The 25,347-nt window shown below is 42.9% G+C and overlaps 1 protein-coding gene across 1 annotated transcript in view; it reads right to left on the bottom strand.

The window, feature by feature from the left end:
- The window catches only part of CHSY1 (chondroitin sulfate synthase 1), a 46,598-nt gene extending 32,746 nt beyond the window's left edge, over positions 1–13,852 (bottom strand). Inside the window, exons 1-2 of the mRNA XM_083184285.1 lie at positions 13,118–13,852; positions 9,450–9,945 (exon numbers count right to left, since the gene is read on the bottom strand). Coding sequence (XP_083040411.1) covers positions 9,450–9,945; positions 13,118–13,452 — 831 coding nt within the window. The 5' untranslated portion in view covers positions 13,453–13,852. The remainder of the gene's footprint in view (positions 1–9,449; positions 9,946–13,117) is intronic.
- Between the last annotated feature and the right edge of the window lie 11,495 nt (positions 13,853–25,347).

The following is a 25,347-nucleotide window of genomic DNA, read 5'->3' on the forward strand; positions in this document are numbered from 1 at the left end:
TGAGCAAGGAATGTAACAAAGGGGTTACAGGCATGATGTTCAGACAAGTCACTGTATTTCTTTACCTTTGTTATAAAGATCTCACAAGACCTTATTTATTGCTATAGAATTTTTAGTATTGGGGGGGAGGGGGGGGGGGCGATTGCAAAACTAAAGCTACAAACAAATACCAAGACGATGACCCGGTTAGATGACCGTTCATGTTAATCAAATAGGTTCAAAATCCAACGGGAAACTTTCACACAACACACTGTTGAAGCAAAGGATGCTGGGGCAGAGATAAAAAAAAAAAAAGACAAGAAAATCAAAAAAATTTCAGACTTTGCCCATAGAGAAGGAAGATGGGCCAGACATGGTGAACATGGAAGCACTGTACTTTGATCAGCACACACATCTCATTACAGAAGCCATTTCAGTCTCCCCTAGAATCTGTCCATCTGAACTTCACCTCATCTGATTTCTAACATTCTCCAGTTATCCGTATGACCATAAAATCTAGCCGCAAGCAACTGCAATCTGTAGGGCTTTCAGCAAATAGAGAGAATGGATTCTTTTACTTGGGCCACAGGAGATATTAATAGCATGTACAGCTAATTATCTATAAATAATGCAAAATAGAACACCCTGTACAGGGCTACGAAGAAAAGACGCGTATAAGGCGCAGAAATAAATCACACAGCACATGTTACCACCAGCAACAAGTTACACGTGCCCTCACGTAGTGCAATGGAAGACTGATAAAAGGCAAACATGGGTCTAATGTGCATACCACAAAAGCCAACCCCAAGTGGAACCTCAGGAAGCCAGGGACTTACAAGAAATGTCACAGAGCTGATGAAACCCTCTCTAGCAACTAAGGACATTAGTCATGACACTTTATTGGAACATAAATTCAGACCATTATGGCTGCATGTAAGCAGATCAAACAGATTGTTATGTAAAGTCCTGCTGGCAGTCTAGTTGCATATCAAGTCCATTTATATGGCAACCAGCTGCTAATGGGTCAATGGAAAGCTCAAAAAAGGTCAAGAAAGTACAGGGATGATATCAATTATAGAGAGATTGCAAAAAAATAAAGCCACACCCACACCATGTACTTTTCAAGATCTTTCCATCAAAATGTATTCCTGTCTTTAGTCATCAAAACCCTAATTTCTCTACCGTCCAATGCAGATAGTTAGAGGGAACTGCATACCATAGAGCAGCAAATGGTCAAACATGTTATCCTTCAACATAACATACATGGGCACAGCTATGAAGAGCCTTGTAGGAAAGCCAGGATTATTTTTTTTTTTTTATATAGATAAAATAATCAACTGAAAATAAATGTAAAAAACCAACAATAATCAGTGACCCTTTCTATGCCCGCAGAGCCCAGCTCTGACTAGCCTACATCTGACCTAGGTTGTGCACGTGGGCACCACATTTAATGGTCAAATGCTCCTAGTGCAGAATATCTCCAGGCAATACCTAAAGCTTGTTCTTCCAAGGCCACTTTTCCGTCTCATCCCATATGCGCATCTCCAACAAAATCAAGGTCCCAACCTCTATAACAATCTAGCGGTATAGTATTAATTTAACAGATGGGCTGATAACGTTATTTCGAAAGAGTTATAGTAAAAAAAACAAAAAGGGAAGCAAAGATATGCTGCCTACAGTGAACAGAGGACCAACTGTTCTGATGCTACTGCCCTCGTCTCAAGTCTACAGGCAGGTCACAAAACAGGTGACTGTAAAAGGTACCCACACACTACAAAGATCTTAAGATGTGCGCATAAATTAGCCTTGAAATCTTTTGTCCGTCCTGGACAAAAGATTGCAAGCAAGAGCACATCTTCAAAGATTTCTCTCAAGATCCGATGTGCGTTCCTATGGATCTTTTGCTAAATCTTCTGATCTTTCATGCAGCGCGCTCCTGACCAATATCGGCCGATTTTTTGATTATTGGTAAACATCGGCAAATCGGTCAAAAAAAAAAAAAATTGGTTCTAGTGTGTGGGCACCTTTAAACACTTATGCACACTTGTGGACAATTAGGCAAAGCCAACGATCCTGCAACCCAACTACAGAGATGCCACATTATCAATGTGTGATGAAATAATCTTTAGCGAAAATATATTTATTTATTCCACAAGATCTCAAAACAGCAAATAAGAAGCAGAACTTACCATTTATCTGAAAAACTAGCTTCTTTTTATAAGCTTGATATACTGAGCAATAGTGCAGTTCAGAACTGCCAATAACAGAATAAATAAAATACTGCATTTACATACAGTTTACGGTTCTCTTGTAGGAGTTCAAGGATGCTGAAGTATACATATGTACTCTGACATCTCTGAGCTGCCATCTAGGGGGATTAGTCCCATAATTCAAGGCAGTTTAATTAACTATGAATTAGTCTTGTTTTGGGAATTCTTGTTGCCAGAAGCAGAATTTCTCTGCATTTGAGCTGCGGAGGGGAGCACTGGCTACAGGTACCTACGCAGGGCCTTAGTAGACCTCTAGATCCTGACAATCCTCAGCTACAGATTTAAAACATTCAGATATTAATCATGTTAATGCTTATAAGGATTGTAAAACTTGATGCAGTTTAAATAAGACCCAGAAGAGCACCATGTCTCCTCTAGTGTCTGGCAATAAGTGGTGCAATGCTGGAGGGGCGAAGAACTGATTTGTTTGAATAACACTGCAGTAAATCCTTCCCGGGCAAACAAAACACTCACATTCAGCCCATGCCTCCTTTAAAAAGGACAACATGGTAGGATCTGAAGGGACCCCATTGCCCAGCAATGGTCACTTACAATTCCAGCACTATCGTGCTGTATTCAGTGTGGCCGGTGAGGGGGATCACCGAAAACAAGCAATCCTCCCTGTTTAACCCCAGCGCCGGCCGCTCTCCGTAGTCAACGTTCTCGTGGAATCCTCGATGCCACAGGACATCGAGGATTCCCCCAAACATTGAAGCTCGCGGCTAATGCAGTGGGTCCACGAGTCTCGCTGTTTCTGCATCTGTATAGCTGGCTAGCAGAGGGAGGAGGAATCGGCGTGTGCAGGGGGGTCAGGTGAATACCGACAGGGCGAGCTGTGATCGCGAGCAGGCATCACTGCTCGCCCCCGGTATTGAATATACCCCTATGACTCAAGTCTTTTCAGAACTTGGGCTACAAGTTAAAATGTATGGATCTCTGCCATTGGGGCCTTTAATACAAGCCTAAAATGAACAAACTTGCACAATTACATGAAGGAATTAAATCTCACCTTTTTATATGAACGTAACTAGCCAGTGACACATAAGCCAATGCATTGTAGAGACTCGAGGGACTCTGTCAACTAGCGTTAAATCCTCCTGTTAAGAATGGATGATGACCCTGCCATTGACTGCTGTAGCTTTAGGTCACTTTGCCGGTCTCCACATATACTGCGCTGTACGCAGGATTCTGTCCAGTCACCTGGACCACTCAAATAAAAGTTTAGATTCGGCTATTATATACTGTAACAGCTCCTTGTTAGAGATCATAGATTAAGCTAGGACACAATCTTGTCTTATGCTACCATGCCCTGAAAAATGCCATTTTACAGATGCCCAAAAAAAAAAAAAACAACCATAAAATTCCTACCATTTCATGGAAATCACCAGCAAAGGCCTTCTAATTACAGGTTAAAAGCTCGTCAAAATGAAGGTTTATGCAATTTAGGTTTTACTTCGTGCTGTGCCACATTTTAACCTAAAAACTCACCACCCCACCCCCTATCTGCTCCTACCTGTTTTCACAGCTCCCTCTCCACATCCAGGAAGTTTGAAAGATCAGTGTCCCTGCAATAATTGCTTTCACTTTGTCATGACAATTGTTAGCAAACAAAATAAGTAACTTGGTGCAGCAGCGGTGGCACTGCGCCTCATAGGTGGTGAGTGATACAATACATATACTGTTCCTCTATAGCACAGCATATACCGCTGCGCTTTACAATTGGGAACAGTGACAGAACAAACTAGGTAGTGACAGAGGTTTATGATACGAAGGTTCCCATGCTGCACGCCTTTATGTTATAGAACTGCTCAGTAAGCAGTTTAGCAGCCCAAGTGCTAGGAATTCACAGTGAAGTCAGAGTTTCTGCAAATTAATCAAGAGTAAAAGAAATATCACCTATAAAGGGTACGAGTTACCGCTAAACACTAAGCCACAGTTACCAAGGTCACAGTAACAACAAAAACAGACACACCAACACGACAAATTGACACAGATAAGGTGTGTACAGAATGGAAAGTGAACAAATACAACAGAAGTTACTAAAGTACAAGGAGGCCACCGCTCACTGTGTTGGGACTGCAATACCCAGCATTCCTTATCACTTCTGCAACATGCGCCTTATAAAGCTGTGCTATAAGATACACTTAGCCATAAATGTAACAAATGCCTCATCAACAATGGCGCTGTCCATGTGCAAAAGGGCCTGTCCGCCAAGAGCCCTTTGGTGCATTAGAGCCTAGGTGGCATGCTGTCACAGACTAGAATAAGGAGGCTCAATCTGCAAGAAGTACCCACAGCAGGCCAATAAAGAGACCAAGCTGTATCAATGGAAACCACGCAATGACACTGTGTTGTGCTTTCATTATATCCTTTAGGAAAAGAAAATGTTCTTATAGTACCAAATCTATAACAACTATCTTCTGGTCTAAACCACAACAAAAACAAAACCCTATAGCTTAGAGTTGGGCTAAGCACAAGCTACAGCCATCTGTTCAAACAACTCCCAGCATGCTCTACCAGAGGTCATCACCACCACCATCATCATGGACTGGTCACTGCAAATACTAAAGCCAGATAAAGGGTTAACTCAGCAGCTTGGATCTTATACTGAACATAGCAATAAACCCTCACCAACTGTTCAAATTCTCTCCAGACACTTCCTCGGCCCCCATGCACGCACTTAAAGGCTTTCACTCTCCAGAGTGTTAAGATGATAATCTCCACCTTCCTGACAATATTTAGCCAGTGTTTCCCAGGCTTCTGTAGAGGGACACAAGACAGGTCCCTCTGCAACACCAGGAGTTTGGATAAGCTGGAGCTTGCAGGAAGAGAGTGCAGACAAGCGGCCTCGCAGGATAATAGCTCAGACTGGAAATATGCTGGCCCTAATTCCATTACTAAACTTGTGACCCTGAAGGTCTCGTAGAGCCAACAGTAAGCGGGGACCAATACAACCGTTACGCTGCATGAGAAGCAGCAGAGATATGGGAGATGGTAGTCTCTTAATATACAAGTACTAGAGTGATGATGCATGCTTAGCACTCATTAAACACAACAGTAACCAGCAGGATTTGAGCTCATCTTTAGAATGCTAGCTTCCTAGGCCACATTGCGTAGAATTTCATTTAGCAGCAGTATTTCATTTAGCAGCAGTAGTTACTACTATTAAATTATATAGTCCATTTATTTTATTATTTATTAACAGTTTCTTATACAACACATACATATTCTGCAGCGCTTTACAGAGTATAGTTGAACATTCACATCAGTCCCTGCCCCAGTAGAGCTTACAGTCTATATTCCCTACCACAAATACACAGATTTTCTAGTGTTTGTTGGGGGCCAATTAACCTACCAGTATATTTTTGGATTGTGGGAGGAAGCCGAAGTACCCGGAGGAAACCCACGCAAGTACAGGGAGAACATACAAACTCTACACAGTTATGACCATGGTGGGAATCAGACTCATGACCTCAGTGCTGTAAGGCGGTAATGCTAACCATTGCACCATCTGTACTGCCCATTTAAAGATATTATGTAATGATTATACAAATTTCCAAGGGTTGAGTTACATCCTCCTCAACAAATGGGGACTCCTTTACCAATATTCCCAACTCTCCATTAAGAGAAACAAACCTTCACAGTGCTTTCCAAAGGGTGAGGCAGATTAGCCTTCTCTGACCTAATCGTTAGTGACGTGTAATCCGGTGTGCGCGTTATCCCCTATGATGCTGGTAATTGTGCCATGTGGGTCAAAACTACAAGCTGCACAGATTGAGAAATCCTGCCAGGAAGTGAGCAACACATGGGGAGTCAGCCTTACTATAGTCCACACAACACTTGAATTATGCATTTAATATAAAGTCTATTGATTGGTAGTTCAAAAGGACACGGTTCAGTTATTTTTGGTTCTGTATCGCAGAGTATACAGACATAATGTCCTCTTCACCTACCAAACTCTATACTTAGAACCCCAAATAGTCCATGGTTTTCCAAGTCACCTAAACAATCAACAGGTGCAGATAATTTTACATGCGATTCTGTAAAGAGACCTGGAAAACATGAACCGTTTCGGTTCATGAAGACAGTTTGAGAATTTAAATTTTAATGTAAACTGTATATTAAATAAAGCATAGTCCCACAATCCACTGCAATACATGACTGTACATGTTGACATTTATATTTAATAGGATGCAAGTTTAATTATTGCCATTTAATAGAAAACTCACTTCTATTCATCTGTACAAAACCACACACAGAACAGTTAAGAAGCGGGTGGGAAAGGAATACTTAAGGCACCTTACAGTACTGTTCTTTTGCTCTGAACGCCAGAGTGAGACATTGTTACCAGAGCAGCATTATTATCCTATATAAAAGCCATAGCAGTACTTTGTGTAAGTGCGGCTTATTTCGCCCAAGTTGACTTACCACTAGCTTTAAAGAAATAATTACATTGAAGTAGTAACTAGCGATCATTGCCCTTAGTTTGGAAACAGAGTTGTGCTCTAATTAGCTGCCTACAGCAATAAGTCTCTTTATCCTTATGAGGGGATTTGTTGGAACTCTGTGGAAAGGATGATCCATCTTCATATCTTATTCATTTCCCGCAGACTGGACTGGAAACAGTCACAAGATATCTGTGTCTCAGAAATAGGTGAGCCCATAATGAGAAAGGATTGTAATTCGGCCCAGCAAGCAGTATTCTCATGACAGCACCTTCGCTCAAGTGGTGGTGGGGGGGCACATCACACAAAATAGAAAAAAAAAAAATTGTGCAAAGCAATTTGATTCAAGCCGCTTGAGCAAAAAATATGTGTGACAGTTATCAAGAACCAGAACAATTATAGGCAAAGGATGTGGTGGCCAAAGCAAAAAGGTACATTTGGAAAAACATATGCCATAGGTGCATGGCCAGCGTTACCCTTTCTACTTCTATATATGGGACAAAATATCGTACACCTCATTTAAAAAGGTTCTACCAATTGTGGTGCTCTTCCAATTCCTACTTGGTACAGATACAGCAACCTCCATAGCCAGATTAAAAGATGGTTTACTTGTCTGACTTCCCTGAACTCAACTATATAATTTATTATTTTTCTCTTATATAAAGGAAGGAAATATTATTGTCTAAATACACACACACACACACACACACACACACACACACACACACACACACACACAATACCTGAAGACAGACCAAGAACTAAAATGGAAGTAGGACATAACTGTTAAATTAGTTAAAATTTGTAAAAAAATAATAATAATAAAGTGGTGTGTACTCAAAAAGAATGCCCACAAACGATCCCAGTGGTTCCCAAATGCAGTTCTCAACACACCCTTATAACCCCCATCACATTGCAAATACCAGTTCACACCAGTGATTTGGACACTGGTCCGTCCTGGGAGCGACCCAGCATTTGCTGGGTCAGTGCCATCAGACAGGGCTGAGCAGCGCATCAATGGGGTGAAGGCGGTGGTTGAACTGACAGTCGCCAAATTCTGCCTCCTCCATAGTGTGGACGAGATCCAGTTTGCTTGTTCACACTGCACAACAACCCAGAATTAACCTCTTTTAACACAGGTGAGAACCAGGGCTGTGGAGTCGGAGTAAATTTCGAGTACCTTGAGTCGAGTCGGAAAACAATGCACCGACTCCAAAAATTATAATTAATGACTTCTCTACTGTAAGAATAAAGACCAATGCATGCAGTGCCTCACGTAACCGCAAAACGAACACGTTAAGGGACCGTGAAAAAGCATGCTTTTCATGTGCTTCACTATATGGCATGCAACGCACAATTCAGAGCACCAATACTTATAAATGTATTCTCCCTTGTTTCCAATGTTCAATAAGGTTTTCAATACCTCGAAAAATTCATTCAACCAAGCTCTCCCACCATACGCACAACATCTTTTTACGCGGATGAAGATCTTGTTTCATGCGCGGGGTCGTTTGTTTACCTTGGCTAAGCCATTCCTGGTTCATATTGATGTACAGGCACCATTTTTCATCACCAGTAACGATTCGGTAAAGAAATCGTTCCTTGTATCCATGAATTGAGCGCTGACGAGCAAGCAAACCAGCGGACAAACATTGTGTTTGTCCTTTGCTTAAACTGTTCAATACAGTAGACTGTTGGCTTCCCAGCCTCTAGTTTCTGTAGTAATAATATGTATGTTGCCTTTCTTTCCTTCAAGGAATGTATCAAATACATTCCCATATTAAAACAGAGGAGTCGGAGTCGATGAGTCGGGGTCGGAGTCGGACCATTTATCTACCGACTCCACAGCCCTGGTGAGAACGCCGGGTTCCTGGACCCCAGAAAATTTGAAAAGGCTCCTTCACATCGCAGAGACCCAGGTTGACCCGGCAACAACCTGGGTTATTTTTGCGATGTGAGGGGTACTATAGGCCAAGGTTTTAAGGATATCCAGACATTAGCACAGATTGTTAAACCAAACTGACAGATACTATAATCTGACAACCTAGACTGTCAGGGTGCGTTGAGGACAAAGTTTGGGAACAACAGAATTAATAGGCCTTCTTTGTAAGGATCACATGAGAAAACAAATCTGGTAGGGACCTGCAGGAGGTATATCTTACTTCCAATCCTGGCGCAACTAAATCTGTTGATGAATTAGACATCAGTAATGTAATAAAATTACAAGCATGTAACCAATCACATCAGATTTTTTTTTTTTTTAAACCAGCAGTTCCTAATCTTTTGCTGCCTATTATGTATATGTGCCTATTAGACCACATGCCATCCATCTAGATTCTAGGGCCCCTTCAGAATCTTGCAGTGCCAAAGTGTTCATGTGGGCACTATACACAAGTGCAGCAGTATATACTCCGGAAATGTATATTCCTGAAACGTGAGGTTTGATCAGATCTGTCCAGAAAAGGTAGGCAGGGGAGGCACTGCCTCAACTATCAGACTTTTCTCCAAAGCTTTGACTATAAAAAGTCTAAGAATAGCTAGAATAATTTAAAGAAGATAGTTATAATATACTCCCTGTATTTTCCATATACTTAAGATAGTCAAAACTCTTGTGTACACTGGAGTATGACAAATAACTGTCTACCTCAGCTGTACGCACATCACTGCTGGCTGACCACCCACCCCTCCACACCGTATTCACAATTGCCCCTTTAAGGGAAAAGTAACCATAGAATGAACTGGAGGCAGCTCTTACCTCATACGACCATACACACTGCACACCTGCGAACCTCCGGACACATCTGCCAATTTCCACATCCTCATGGGTGGTGTACATCTGTTGTAGACATTCTCCGATATGCGGCACCATCCTTCGAAGGACCTCTCTACTCATGATGACACCAGGGCCACCCATGCAGAAGTTTTCACCTGGTTCCAATGCCAGTTTTCCCATCTCTTCTGTAGTGCCCAGGCCAGTCTGCCCCAAGAACAAGGGCTCACTGCTGTTGAGGCTGCGCAGGAAGCTCTCTAGGCGGTCACCTTTGATATAAACATCATCATCTGCTCTCATGAACCACTCATACTGATCCAGGTAATGATCATGCATATATTTTAGCATCATAAAGGATTTCTTCTGTGGCGGGTAAGAATCGTCTACACCTTGGAGTGCTATAATTGGAATTGGTATGGAGGTGTCCGAACCCTCGCTTGAGAAATATTCCACCTTTCCCGGAATGTAGTGGGACCATGTTCTGGAAGAGAATAAAACACAAATGCTTAATATAGGAAGGTCTGCATTTAAAATGGGGGAGAGGAGGATGAGTGGAGGTTGACTACTTATACGGGACAGGTAAACTCAACATAACTAGATAAAAAAGTTTTATTAGCTAGTACTGACATGACTGATTTCCAACTGGCTTCTACAGGAATTGTACCAGTATAGAAATAAGAAAAATGTACTTTAGTCAATTGCAACACATGATCATTGCATGCAAATAAACTAAGCATTTATCAACCAAAGAGATCAGAGGAGTGACTTGGCATCCTGGCAATTATCCAGCAAATGTTAGTTCTTGTTTAAATGTAAAGTTACAGTAAATTAGAAATATATACACCGCTGACTGAATTCCTGCGGTCTTAATCACACATGTATAAAGATACATTTAACGGTTCCCAGTTAGTCACTGTCTGTAGAGGTAAAGAATATTTACTGCATCGGTCAGAAGATTCGCTCACTATATTTAGCAAATTCCTGTGCAATTCTCACTGAGAACTGTCAACCAATTCAGTCCCAGCAGCCTGGAGGCAGTTTAGGAGTTATGTGGCCCTTTTATCATGGGGGATGGGAAGCATGCTTGGAGCATATGACACTTGTAGAAGCAACATTCTTGGAATAAGAACGTGTATTTAAGTCACATTAAGTAATTAAAGAAAACCACTGAATCATTTATGTCAGTTTCATGTATAAGGAGTTCCCACCTAAAAGCTGGACTACCAAGTAAATGGGTGACAATGGTGGCAGGGCACAAGCTGAGGGAATGGCAGGGAGAGAAAACAGGCAGGGGAGACTAATAAATTAATTGTGGCAAAGAGTGCAAGAGGAGCAGCAGCAAGCTTCAGCTACGGGGATACATTACACCATAAGGTCCTGCATGCTTGAGGATTTATATTGGGTGGAAACAGATAAAAACTGTGTTGTATTTTAGGTGGAAACGGGTATTCACCACATAGTATAACTGTGCAGCTCCGACAAAGAACAGTAGTTTCTCAGTTTCAACAACAGTATGTAACTAAAGTTCTGCAAAGGCAAAAAGCTGTATGGGTGACTTTAAAGTAGGCTTTCCATCACATCATTAAATTGCAATATACAATATAAAAAGCACAGATAATTACCACCTTAAGTGGTACAGATAATGCTTATCTATTACACAATAGATCAATAGCAGATTGGCAGAAGTATTGTCCCTTCCATCTCAAACCACTATGGTATCAGCAACACAACAGACAGATACAATTATCTTAATAAGCACTTCAATACTTGTTTAAACAGCCTGAGATAATCCTTGAACTCAACCAAATTAATTACAATAGTGTAAGTAGTTGTCATAATACAGTGTTTGCCTGACCAGGTGAATAGTCACTTGTGTAAGCAGTAGTGTATATGCCACTTATATTTGCACCCTAACAAAGGACTTTGTTTAAAATCCCTCCTATTAAAGAGGGTTTGCGGCTAGTAATTAAAAAAAATGTTTTTGAGTATTAAAACAAATTGAAAAAGGCAAACTAGTTTGTGGGACCTGAACTTGGAAGCAAGGAGATGCCGAGCGCTGCAGCAGTGACCGGCTGCACACATCAGCTGCTTACAATAGTGCCAACATGGCAAAGTTTACCCTAGCACTCCACGTGCTGCAAGGGAAAAGTAGCAATGTAAATGGGCACCAAGTGACCATGCCCATTGCATCTACAGATATGAACTATACTTCTTTGTTGTCATTAAGGCTTCTAAAGTGGTTCATAGAAGACGAGGCCTGCCAAATCACCCTTGTGCTTGACTAAACGGTCCTCTAAAACAAATTGTTGACCTGAGGCTCAGTTAGTAAAGTTAGCCAATGACTGCAGTTCAAATGGCTGCATAAATTAGCATTACACCATGTCAGTATTCTGCAGTCGACATAGTGGGAGGAAGGGGATTATATTCAGCACTATGGACACATGTGAGGGAAAACTTGTCATCTCTGCTTTTCTCTATATGGGTAATATGCACTCAGCCGGGCATCACAGAAATTTAAGGGGCACACCAGATGGGCCGAGGTGCTCTTATCTGCCATCAAATTCTATGTTTCGATTGCTAAAAATGGTCGCCAGTGATCGTAGATCCACTAAAACCACAAGCTCGGTTTCAATTTGGAGTGCTACCAAACATGTTTCTGTATGTTTGCCAATTCTAGGTGCTAGCTGCTCAGCAAGACACTTGGAGACTGTATAGTGTTCTACAAACACCAAGTCAACAATACAAAGTATTTCAGCCATTACATTAAAAGGGACCTTCAGGGCAGAACTAGTGCAGACCACAGAATTACTGATATGCAGAAGGCAATAAAATCTGCATATGCAAACAAGGTCTGCTTACACTGCTGGACCTCATGAAGAGTTCCTTTGTTATAGCAGCCCAGCAGGCTACATGGCATGGACTTAACACTGTTAAGTGTAGTCAGACAATGCTTAGGATCAAAGAGAAAGTGCACTAAAGAGTACTTCACCTACACAGTACTGTGAATCAGGCAGTTCAGTCTTTTAAATCTGTACTGCAGTAGGCAATCAATGGTTAATGTAAGGAGCCAAATCTGGCTGCGCTACAGGATTATCTGAAGTGGAAATATCTACAGTAATCATAACTAAAAAGCATTGCATTATTCCAGACCAGGCCCTGGGAGCATAGTAGTCATTTAAGTGGGCATGTGTTGTCAGATATGGGACTCCAAGCAACCTTTACAAACTCCTTAAACAGAGCTAATGGGGACTGCCCCCTCATATGTATATAACTGAAGACACCATGACCAACATCAGAACTCTTGTAACTGGACCACAATGGGAAGTAATGCCAGTAATACAATGAATAACCGTATATCAATTTGATATGACATTCCTTCTGACTCATCGTAGGAATGAAGGTTTCCAAAGTACAACTGCATTGAGCAAGCTCCTCAGCTCCAGCACTGAGCAGCATGCATCAGGTATTTATAGGAGCAAGGAGTTCCCAATACCTCACCCACACCCCAGTGATCACCTATACGCTTGGGGCTTGTATTGCAGTCAATGGGCAGTGTACGGGGGAAAATAGGAGCCCATGGCCCAGCAGCGTGTAACCCGGCAGCCTGGAGACAGAAGGTGCAGTGTCAGGCTGCCATGGGGGCAAGCACTCACCTGTACGCGGCCACAGCTCGGGTCTGTAGGTACTTCTGTGCGGTCATCACGCCCACATAGAGGAAGTTATTATTCCGGGGCAGGTCCTCGTCGCTGCCCCCGTCCATGGCTCCCAGGAAGGGCGCATGTAGGTCGGTCCTAAGACCGGGATGCACCCCACAGCTGCTCCTCTGCCCACCTCCTGAACCCCGACCCCCGCTTCCTCCTCCTCCTCTCCGCCGGCTGTACCGGTGCAGCTCCACGGCCCGGGGCAGGATGAGCCGGGATGCCAGCAGGAAGCCGAGCACCAGCCCGAGGAGCACGCTGAGCCAGGAGCGGCGGCTGCGGCCAGCCATCCCGGGGGAGTAGAGCTGCGTTGTGCCGGCGGCGGCAGCAGCAGCGGGGTCGCCCACTCTCTGCAGGGCTGCACCGATCTCCGTCCCCCCGCCCGCAGCTACTGCCAGAGCCCGGAGACAGCGCACACACCGTCCCGTTACTCGGAGCACATGCCCCGTTCCTCACTCTGCCACATCCACCCGGCCCGGCCCCCTCCTTCTGCGAGCTGCCGCCCCCGTTGCTCTACGCTCGGCGTCGGGCCTGGGGGTCTCTCTCCCCATGCAGCCTCCCCGTCTTCCTTCCCTCTCCCTTACTCCCGAGCTCCTCACGTCACCCGCGCCCGCCGCGGCTCTTTAAGCGAACACAGAGCTGGGAACGAGGGATTGAACCCGCCCGGCACCCGTCTGCCGCTACTGATTGGCGGAGAGTGTGAGAGGCCCCGGACCACGTGACCTGGAAAGAAACCAAAACTTTCGCTACTGCTGCTGTGAGAGGCAGAGCTCAGTCAGTTCCGTGCGTGCGTTGGTGGGAGAGCGCCTTGTTGTGTGCCTGCTGGTACAGAGGCTCACTGACCTCACTACAACATCATCACATCCATACTCAGTATCACTGTAGTGTACACCGGGGAGAGAGCAGCATTGCATTGCCATAACGACCTGACTTAAAGTCGAATTTGCATAAAGGTCGACATGAGGAAGGTCGACTGGTCATAAGGTCGACATGGGTTTTTCACTGTTTTTTGTGCCGACAGGCGGTATTTCATGCCCTACCATCCACTAGGGCGTGGTGGGAGAATAAAATAGTGTGCCGAGTGCAGCGAGGCACCCTGCCCGAAGCATTGCGAGCGATGCGAGGGTCCGATTCTCATTGCCGACTGTGTCGACATTCGGATAAAAAAACAGTGAAAAACCCATGTCGACCTTATGACCAGTTGACCTTCCTCATGTCGACCTTTATGCAAATTCGACCTTAAGTCATGTCGACCTTGGCCCATGTCAACCTTAAGTCAGGTCGACCTTCCTGCCAGTCGACCTAGTGGGGTTGACCTAATGACTGTAGACCTAAGTTCATTCTGACAGATGTCCCGATTCCGTGAAGAAGCTGCTACATAAAATTTTATAGAGGGGCACAGCAAACTGGTTCAGATCCACTGACTGCATAAGAATAAGGAGGAGGAGATAAGGATTAGGTAGGGAAGAAAGAGAGAACTTCTCTTGCTAACTTAAGGGCCCATTTATCATATATTTGTGGCTAATGCCCAGAAAACACCCATTGTCAGGGGTTAGGAGCAAATATTAAGTATCCCCCGAATGTATCAGAAGGGACAGCAACACAAATCTCTGATACCTGCTGCAATCCCTCCTGTCCCACGCCAGCCACATCCCCCATATGTATGTATGGGGGATACAATGCTGCCCAATGTTTTACGATCAGGCAGCATCACATCATGGGTGAGATTTGATAGGATGAGAGATTCAGAAAGTGAGAGATTTGGGAAGACATCTCCAGTTTTTATAAAGCGGCAATCATTTACACTGCAAAATCAAACTGCTTTTGCAGTGTAACTGATTGCGGCTTTAAAAAAACTGGAGATTTCTTCCCAAATCTCTCACTTTCTGAATATCTCATCCTATTAAATCTCACCCCATGTACCTGGGTTACCGCCATCCTGAGATGGCTGCTGGAGGGGCAGTGCAGACTCTTCTGCCACCATGCACTTGTTCTACAATGTCCTTTAGTTTTTGTTTTCTTGCTTTGCTCATTTGTTTATGTAATTTATTAGGCAACGCAGTACCCGTGTGGCGCCATAGAAATAATATTGACAATAAGAAATGTTGGGGATCTTGAAATCCATTGCATACTTCCTTTGAAAGTCCAATTAAAACAGATGAAGCATAACATATACACATTTACTGCATGAATTAGAGTGCAGCAACATCCTGAATACTAGAAACATAAGCCCAGAGTTTACAATTTCATGGAAATAGGACACCCATGGTACCGGCAAACAAATTTAGTACAAAAAGTAGGATAAAACGCACCAATTCTGTTATCAGTGCTGTTTGTGTGAAGATACAAATACAGAGAAACCAATATATTGTTGTATGTGTAATTAATATAATGACAAACATTTTCTCCTTTCTTACAGGCTTGCACACAAAACTTTTCAGCGGGCTAAAATAACAAATGACTTAAGCAAGATAAAGGAAATTAATTTCATTAAGATCTCTGACCCCCTCTTGTGGGGACACCTTGGAATAACATATCAAAGGAACAAAGGAAATTCGAGTCTTTGTTGAATGAAAGAGTAATGGCACGCAGACAGACTACGCTACATGACATTATTGTTCACTTCCAGACAACAGGGGGCAAAAACAAGAATCCTGGTGGAATATAATGACCAAATTGTCGGCCTGGTACTCTCCCTTTTGGGCAACTGCCCGGGTGCCTTCTGGAACCAAAAGATGCAGGAGAAGGAGACAGCAGCGGCACTCAAAACGGGAACTTTTCAAGTGATTTAATCACAGCAAATAACGGACCGACGTTTCGGGGATTACACGCCCCTTTGTCAAGGTGTAAAAAGCAATACAAACAAAGTGCACACAGTGTTTACCTTAAATAGGGTGAGAAGACAGGAGTCACGGCGTGCAGGGTCCGTCCCCCGGCACCAGCGTCAATACCGGAAGTGCAGAGGCGACGGAAGTCAAAGTGCGTCTGGAACTCAAAGTTAGAGTCGCTCCGTGGAGCGCAAGCCAGAAGGTAGTCATAGTTACCTGCACCGATTGTCTAGGTGATCGCGTGTGCTAGGGGAATGTCAACCCTGGGCGCCGTGTCAATCTGAAAGTGACATGTACATAATTACCAAACAAAAACAAAAATGCATAGGCAATAACAAGATTATAAATAGTGTTAAGCGCATAGGTGCGCACATTTATAGTGAGAACGGACTTGTTGCCGTTGTGTTAATAAAGTGGGAATAAGTGCTTAAAAGGGGATATTAAATATTAAAATGTGGACTAAAATACAGAGAGGTAACAAACAGGCCCATCTTCTGTATATTATGAGGGCGACAGAATAAATCATATGTTTTATATATATCGGGCTATAACTGAAACATACTGGGGGAGTACACAGAAAGCCAGCCCCGGCTGCGAGACACAATTGGTTTCCTGTATGATCTAAATGATGCGTATTACATACTACCGTTTGAAATCATTTGGTGTCCCCAGCACATTGGGGGAGGGGGAAATTTTTTTGGCATGAAGCAAATGTTAAATGCAACAGTGACATGTACCATATTATAGTGCCATATGTACCATATTATAGTGCTATTTTGACGACTGAGCATAAAGGAAATTTAGGAAATTTAAGAGCAAAGACCCCAGTATAATGTACTCAGACCTATACTGGAGTGAATGAACACATTATTATAATAGGAAACACGTTATTACACTTGGAAACAATTAAAAGGGACAGTAAGAGAAGCGGAGATGAAGAAAAAGCACACCGTATACGTCAGATATGACATATGTCTACATGTGTCGGCTGTTCTACGACTATGGTTGAAATGTGGGACCTTAATGGTTCCTACTGTTCTTACTAATGGAAAAATGTGAAAGGGACAGTGAGAAAAAGCGGAGATGAAGAAAAAGCACACACATGGAATATCACGTCCGACACACCTTTGTTGGTGTCGACTAGACCACAGTCTACTATTGGGACCGGGAATGTAACTCTGTTCATTTATAGAAAAACGTGTCAAAGGGATAGTAAGAGAAGCGGAGAAGAAGAAAAAGCACACCAAATGTGTCTAAATGACACTGTACGACATCTATCTGTCGTTATCATGTCACCTAACAGATCTTATGCGTGAATCTATTGTAGCTACCTTATATACGAATGGAAAATTTAAACAGGGATAGAAAGAGTAGCAGAGATGAAGAAAAAGCACACCATATGCGTCTATAATGACACAGGGCGACATAATGTCGACCATATACTAGGTTTTAAGTTTTAAGTTTTGATGAACCACACTCATCTGGACTACTGTATCAAAGAAGAAAAGGTCAAAGGGATAGAAAGAAGAGCGGAGATGAAGAAAAAGCACACCATATATGTCCTTCAGGACACTTGTCGACTTGTGTCGACTTTTTGTACTAGGTTTCTGAAAAGACACAAAGTAGGTTAGACTTTAAGCTTTAGTCCGGGGAGAGCTGGAAGTGGATGTTAATAGACATGTGTCCATGAGAGTCACAGAAATATGCCAAGGGATAATTTCTCATTTAAGCCGTGAGGGCTTGTGCTGTTCAGTTTATGTATCCACATGGTTTCTCTTCTCAACAGTTTTCCATCGCGGTCTCCTCTCCGAATCGATTCAGGGATGTGGTCGATTATAATATGCTTAAGGTCAGACAGTTTGTGATGGGCTGCAGCGAAGTGTTTAGCTACCGGTTGTTCGTTCTCTTTCCCAGCGATAGCCTTACCGATGGCGGAGCGGTGTAGGGCCATTCGGGTACGCAACGTCCTTATGGTCTTGCCCACGTATAGAAGGTTACACGGGCATACAATAACATACACAATATGTGTTGTAGTGCACGACAGCACGTGTCTAATAGGGAAGACCCTCCCGTCCTTAGGATGGATGAATGAATCTCCCGTAAGCATGTGTTGGCATGTCGTGCATTTGATGCACTTGTAGCAACCGTTTTGTTTTTTCATGAAGTTGCTTGTTTCCGGGGGTCTACTCGAAGAAAAACCTGTGATATCATTGTGCACAAGCAAGTTTTGTAGATTTTTGCCCCTGGTATGGCAGATGAGTGGTCTCTTGTCTTTAAGTGCTGGCAGCCGTGCATCTGTTTTTATTATTGGCCACAGGGCCCTTGTGGCTCTGGGTAACACATAGCTGGAAGTATTGTACCTGGTTACAAATGGGATGGTGTTCTCCACTCTCGTGTCAACACCTTGCTCTCTCTTGTCTGAAGATAGGAGTGACTCTCTTGGGATGTTAAGTACTTCTTCTTTTTGTAGTTGTAAAAGGTCTGGTTTGTATCCCCTATTCACAAATTTTTCCACCATACTGTTCAGCACTTCTGGTAGAGCAGAACTGTCGCTGACTATTCTTGCTGCTCTCACCATCTGTGATTTCGGCAAAGCCTTCTTTAGGGCAGGTGGGTGAAAGCTGTTTGCCCGTAAGACATTGTTCTTATCCGTTGGTTTCACAAACAGACTTGTGCTGAGCTTTCCATCTTTTAAGTCAACTCTGACGTCCAAATAGTTGATGGTTTCTCTTGAAGATTGAAATGTAAATTTAATCGGAGAATCTCTCCGGTTAATATTTATCATCGCATTGTTGAACTCCAATTCTGTTCCCCTCCAGATTAGGAATAAATCGTCGATGTAACGCGTCATCATGATGATTTTGTCCCTGGTCTCCTCATTGTTGTAGAACATGGCCTTCTCCTCATTAAACATGTAAATGTTTGCGAACGATGGGGAGACATTGCTCCCCATCGAGCACCCTGTCAGTTGCTTATAGAATCTCCCGTTAAAGAGAAAATAATTATGGGTAAGGGTTAACCTTAGTAGGTCCATGAACAGGGTATGATCGAGTTGGTCCATTTCGTTCTGCCTGGAAATATTATACAAACAGTGGTACCGTTTAAGAAAAAGAGAGACTGACTACCTGCTCCATGGGGTATCGCTGTCGGAATACCACAGGGAGAAAATGATCCCCCGGGGCTTCCGGGTAAGGAACACCCCGACCATCGGCCGGCACAATCCCAACTTCTGCTGCCGGTGGATCGGGATTCTTAATAAATGCAGCCATGACCTGCTGCTATTAGTCATAGAAGAGTCCGCACAAGAATTAAAATCTGCAAAAGAAGCTGTAGCAGAATTTGAATGCAAACACAAGCCTGCTTTCAGCTCAGATACGTCACAAGATTGGCTGGCTAAGTTGCAAACGCAATGTGATGAATACCAGAGAGACTTACTCAAATTTAAAAGAAATAAATATTACACGGTGAAGGACGACTATGACAGTAACAGGGTCTATAAATGGCTTTCAGGAAGTGAACGTGAACCATCCAATTACAACCATCCCCAAAGACATCGCCCCTTAAAAAGATCACAAAGGTACCACCAGAAGAAGGCCAGCCATTCCTCCAACAGTGACAGTGACTTCAATGTGGAGTCAGACGCCCCAGAACAATCAATCCCTTTAGGGACCCCGAGGGAGACTACAACAGCCACCACCTCAAAGAAAAGAGGAGGAGGCAGACCACCCGTCGGGGTGGCCAACACGCGCGGATCCGCAAAAAAGAGCGGCAACCAGTAGAAACACTGGTATTTAACCTGTCACAAAGACAGTTTTCCAGAGAAGAGATGAGCGTTTTAGAACATGGACTATCGTTTGTTCCAACCACCAAGTATGACGAACTGACTTGGAAAGTTGACATGCACAGACACACACGCAATCTCAGATTGAAAGAATTTTTCCAAGACAAAGCCACAATTCCCTCCTCAGAAGAACATCATCAGTTCATTAAAACCAAAATAAAGTCACAATTTGACCCCCAATCCACCAACCCTTCGATCGCCACATATACTAGGTTACTGGATGCCTCGATGACTAAGTTCTCGGCAGCCCCCCATCCACTACACAGTAATTTAAGCCGCAGTGAATACAGCGCACTATTACGGATGAGTAAGTACAAAGATGTGGTTTTCCGAGCCGCCGACAAGGGCGGTGGGTTGGTGGTACAAGATCTGTCTGCGTACACTGCTGAGTGCGACAGACAACTAGCTGATGCTAATACCTACATGCTCCTGACCACCGATCCCACCATTGCATACAAGAAAAAATTAGATACAGCACTAATAAAAGCATCGCAACAGAATCTCATCACTGACAAATTACGACAAGCATTAACTCAGGAGAATCCGTCTGTACCCATCTTCTTTGTATTACCCAAAATCCACAAAAATCTCATCAATCCCCCTGGACGTCCAATTATATCAGCACAGAACTCCATTTTTCAACCAATTTCCCAGTTCCTAGATTATATCTTACAGCCTCTCATCAAAAGACAACCCTCCTATATTATGGACACATCTGACTTTCTGAATACACTCAAACAGGCCCAAAACCTGCCAACAGACGTTCTATTATGCGTCATGGACGTCTGCTCGCTATATACATGCATCCCGCATGAAGGCGGCCTAGAGGAAGTCCATAAATTCCTCATTCAGAACGAAATGGACCAACTCGATCATACCCTGTTCATGGACCTACTAAGGTTAACCCTTACCCATAATTATTTTCTCTTTAACGGGAGATTCTATAAGCAACTGACAGGGTGCTCGATGGGGAGCAATGTCTCCCCATCGTTCGCAAACATTTACATGTTTAATGAGGAGAAGGCCATGTTCTACAACAATGAGGAGACCAGGGACAAAATCATCATGATGACGCGTTACATCGACGATTTATTCCTAATCTGGAGGGGAACAGAATTGGAGTTCAACAATGCGATGATAAATATTAACCGGAGAGATTCTCCGATTAAATTTACATTTCAATCTTCAAGAGAAACCATCAACTATTTGGACGTCAGAGTTGACTTAAAAGATGGAAAGCTCAGCACAAGTCTGTTTGTGAAACCAACGGATAAGAACAATGTCTTACGGGCAAACAGCTTTCACCCACCTGCCCTAAAGAAGGCTTTGCCGAAATCACAGATGGTGAGAGCAGCAAGAATAGTCAGCGACAGTTCTGCTCTACCAGAAGTGCTGAACAGTATGGTGGAAAAATTTGTGAATAGGGGATACAAACCAGACCTTTTACAACTACAAAAAGAAGAAGTACTTAACATCCCAAGAGAGTCACTCCTATCTTCAGACAAGAGAGAGCAAGGTGTTGACACGAGAGTGGAGAACACCATCCCATTTGTAACCAGGTACAATACTTCCAGCTATGTGTTACCCAGAGCCACAAGGGCCCTGTGGCCAATAATAAAAACAGATGCACGGCTGCCAGCACTTAAAGACAAGAGACCACTCATCTGCCATACCAGGGGCAAAAATCTACAAAACTTGCTTGTGCACAATGATATCACAGGTTTTTCTTCGAGTAGACCCCCGGAAACAAGCAACTTCATGAAAAAACAAAACGGTTGCTACAAGTGCATCAAATGCACGACATGCCAACACATGCTTACGGGAGATTCATTCATCCATCCTAAGGACGGGAGGGTCTTCCCTATTAGACACGTGCTGTCGTGCACTACAACACATATTGTGTATGTTATTGTATGCCCGTGTAACCTTCTATACGTGGGCAAGACCATAAGGACGTTGCGTACCCGAATGGCCCTACACCGCTCCGCCATCGGTAAGGCTATCGCTGGGAAAGAGAACGAACAACCGGTAGCTAAACACTTCGCTGCAGCCCATCACAAACTGTCTGACCTTAAGCATATTATAATCGACCACATCCCTGAATCGATTCGGAGAGGAGACCGCGATGGAAAACTGTTGAGAAGAGAAACCATGTGGATACATAAACTGAACAGCACAAGCCCTCACGGCTTAAATGAGAAATTATCCCTTGGCATATTTCTGTGACTCTCATGGACACATGTCTATTAACATCCACTTCCAGCTCTCCCCGGACTAAAGCTTAAAGTCTAACCTACTTTGTGTCTTTTCAGAAACCTAGTACAAAAAGTCGACACAAGTCGACAAGTGTCCTGAAGGACATATATGGTGTGCTTTTTCTTCATCTCCGCTCTTCTTTCTATCCCTTTGACCTTTTCTTCTTTGATACAGTAGTCCAGATGAGTGTGGTTCATCAAAACTTAAAACCTAGTATATGGTCGACATTATGTCGCCCTGTGTCATTATAGACGCATATGGTGTGCTTTTTCTTCATCTCTGCTACTCTTTCTATCCCTGTTTAAATTTTCCATTAGTATATAAGGTAGCTACAATAGATTCACGCATAAGATCTGTTAGGTGACATGATAACAACAGATAGATGTCGTACAGTGTCATTTAGACACATTTGGTGTGCTTTTTCTTCTTCTCCGCTTCTCTTACTATCCCTTTGACACGTTTTTCTATAAATGAACAGAGTTACATTCCCGGTCCCAATAGTAGACTGTGGTCTAGTCGACACCAACAAAGGTGTGTCGGACGTGATATTCCATGTGTGTGCTTTTTCTTCATCTCCGCTTTTTCTCACTGTCCCTTTCACATTTTTCCATTAGTAAGAACAGTAGGAACCATTAAGGTCCCACATTTCAACCATAGTCGTAAAAACAGCCGACACATGTAGACATATGTCATATCTGACGTATACGGTGTGCTTTTTCTTCATCTCCGCTTCTCTTACTGTCCCTTTTAATTGTTTCCAAGTGTAATAACGTGTTTCCTATTATAATAATGTGCTCATTCACTCCAGTATAGGTCTGAGTACATTATAATGGGGTCTTTGCTCTTAAATTTCCTAAATTTCCTTTATGCTCAGTCGTCAAAATAGCACTATAATATGGTACATATGGCACTATAATATGGTACATGTCACTGTTGCATTTAACATTTGCTTCATGCCAAAAAAATTTCCCCCTCCCCCAATGTGCTGGGGACACCAAATGATTTCAAACGGTAGTATGTAATACGCATCATTTAGATCATACAGGAAACCAATTGTGTCTCGCAGCCGGGGCTGGCTTTCTGTGTACTCCCCCAGTATGTTTCAGTTATAGCCCGATATATATAAAACATATGATTTATTCTGTCGCCCTCATAATATACAGAAGATGGGCCTGTTTGTTACCTCTCTGTATTTTAGTCCACATTTTAATATCCCCTTTTAAGCACTTATTCCCACTTTATTAACACAACGGCAACAAGTCCGTTCTCACTATAAATGTGCGCACCTATGCGCTTAACACTATTTATAATCTTGTTATTGCCTATGCATTTTTGTTTTTGTTTGTTAATTATGTACATGTCACTTTCAGATTGACACGGCACCCAGGGTTGACATTCCCCTAGCACACGCGATCACCTAGACAATCGGTGCAGGTAACTATGACTACCTTCTGGCTTGCGCTCCACGGAGCGACTCTAACTTTGAGTTCCAGACGCACTTTGACTTCCGTCGCCTCTGCACTTCCGGTATTGACGCTGGTGCCGGGGGACGGACCCTGCACGCCGTGACTCCTGTCTTCTCACCCTATTTAAGGTAAACACTGTGTGCACTTTGTTTGTATTGCTTTTTACACCTTGACAAAGGGGCGTGTAATCCCCGAAACGTCGGTCCGTTATTTGCTGTGATTAAATCACTTGAAAAGTTCCCGTTTTGAGTGCCGCTGCTGTCTCCTTCTCCTGTATTTATATACATACATAATTGCCAAGGGGGGTAGACCGCACTCACACTTTATAATGACAACTTGGGGGTGTTCAACAAAGAGGTTGATATGTGTCACCATATCCCTCAAACATAGTCCAGATTCCCAGAACACTTTCGTGTCAAGGGTGTGAACACTCTCCTCCAAAATAACACTTCAAATGTTGATATCCATAAGAAAAGTTTTTTAATCCATTAGTTTAACTTGCATCATGCCCCGACGTTTCGGTCCACATCAGACCTTTATCAAGGAGCCTACAATATAGTATAAAACAAAACAATTCGCTGCAGGAGTGTCCACAAAGTATCACAGGTGGAAAAACAACTCAAACAACTTAAGTCATAAAATTACATACTTTGATGATGGTCAAAAAAAGTTCAGCATAGCTTCACAGATTAGCCCTCGGAACGGGGGATCAGCTACACTATAGTGCTGCCCATGCCTGACTTAAATACCCAGTTTAAACTGATTGTTTTGGCGCCGATATTGCGATCAGCGCGATAGTGCGCTGACGCGACTTCCGGTGAGACCGGAAGTGCGTCACCCGGAAGTACGTTCCGGTGGAACGCACAGATGAGCCGCACAGAGCCCGGAAAACCCGGCGCTGTGTTGTGGCTCATAAGGAGATAAATGGATTGATTATATCTTGCACAAACTGTCCAAAAGCGGCTTCATGCAGCAAATTAGAGATCAACTCAATTCATTTCAATCAGAAAAATGTACGATCGTGTGTTTACTATAATACAACTGTCTAACAGTGTGATGGAACGCTTGGGGTGACAGCGCCATCTATTGGAAAAAAGGCATAGTGTTCTTGTATTAATTTAATGCCAGCGTCAGCACGTAATGAATCCTATGTGCGGGGGTATTTGTACGTCAGACTATAAGCCCGCAAGGTGATACAAGATATAAATTTGTACTATTGTGTAATGGAAATACATTATATTTATCAATATCAATTCAATTCACTCAGTGTTAATTTCATTATAATAATTTATGGTTGTTTAATTTTTATTATTTTTATATTTTTATTGTATTTTTTAGTTTTTAATTTTTTGTTTTTTAATTATATATTTTTTTATTTTATTTATTAACACTATTGTGAAAAATAAATAAATAAATTCACCCAGTGATATACACGTGTGTATGAGTCTCAAATGTCAATCATAATTTAGCAGCAACCTCTCTCGTTGCTGAAGTACATACCTATCAATCACCTATTGGGGTTGTACCAATGGTGCATTGAAATATTAGGACCCAAGTCCGACTGTTCAATGCTAACAAGATGTAAATGGACCTATCAGGGACCTACTATCAATAGACAATGGGTTATCAGATGTAACGGTTGATGGTCTATGATGGCCATCAACTATCATTGCTCGACATTCCGTCAAACAATCATTATATTGGAGCCAACTAGATATAAGAAAAAGCAATCTAGATTCATCCTATCAATACATAATCCATTTTTAATCACCCTCTCAAGAATAGAGAAAGAGG

Source organism: Crinia signifera, chromosome 4, assembly GCF_055691185.1.
Source record: "Crinia signifera chromosome 4, ASM5569118v1, whole genome shotgun sequence".
Taxonomy (NCBI): domain Eukaryota; kingdom Metazoa; phylum Chordata; class Amphibia; order Anura; family Myobatrachidae; genus Crinia; species Crinia signifera.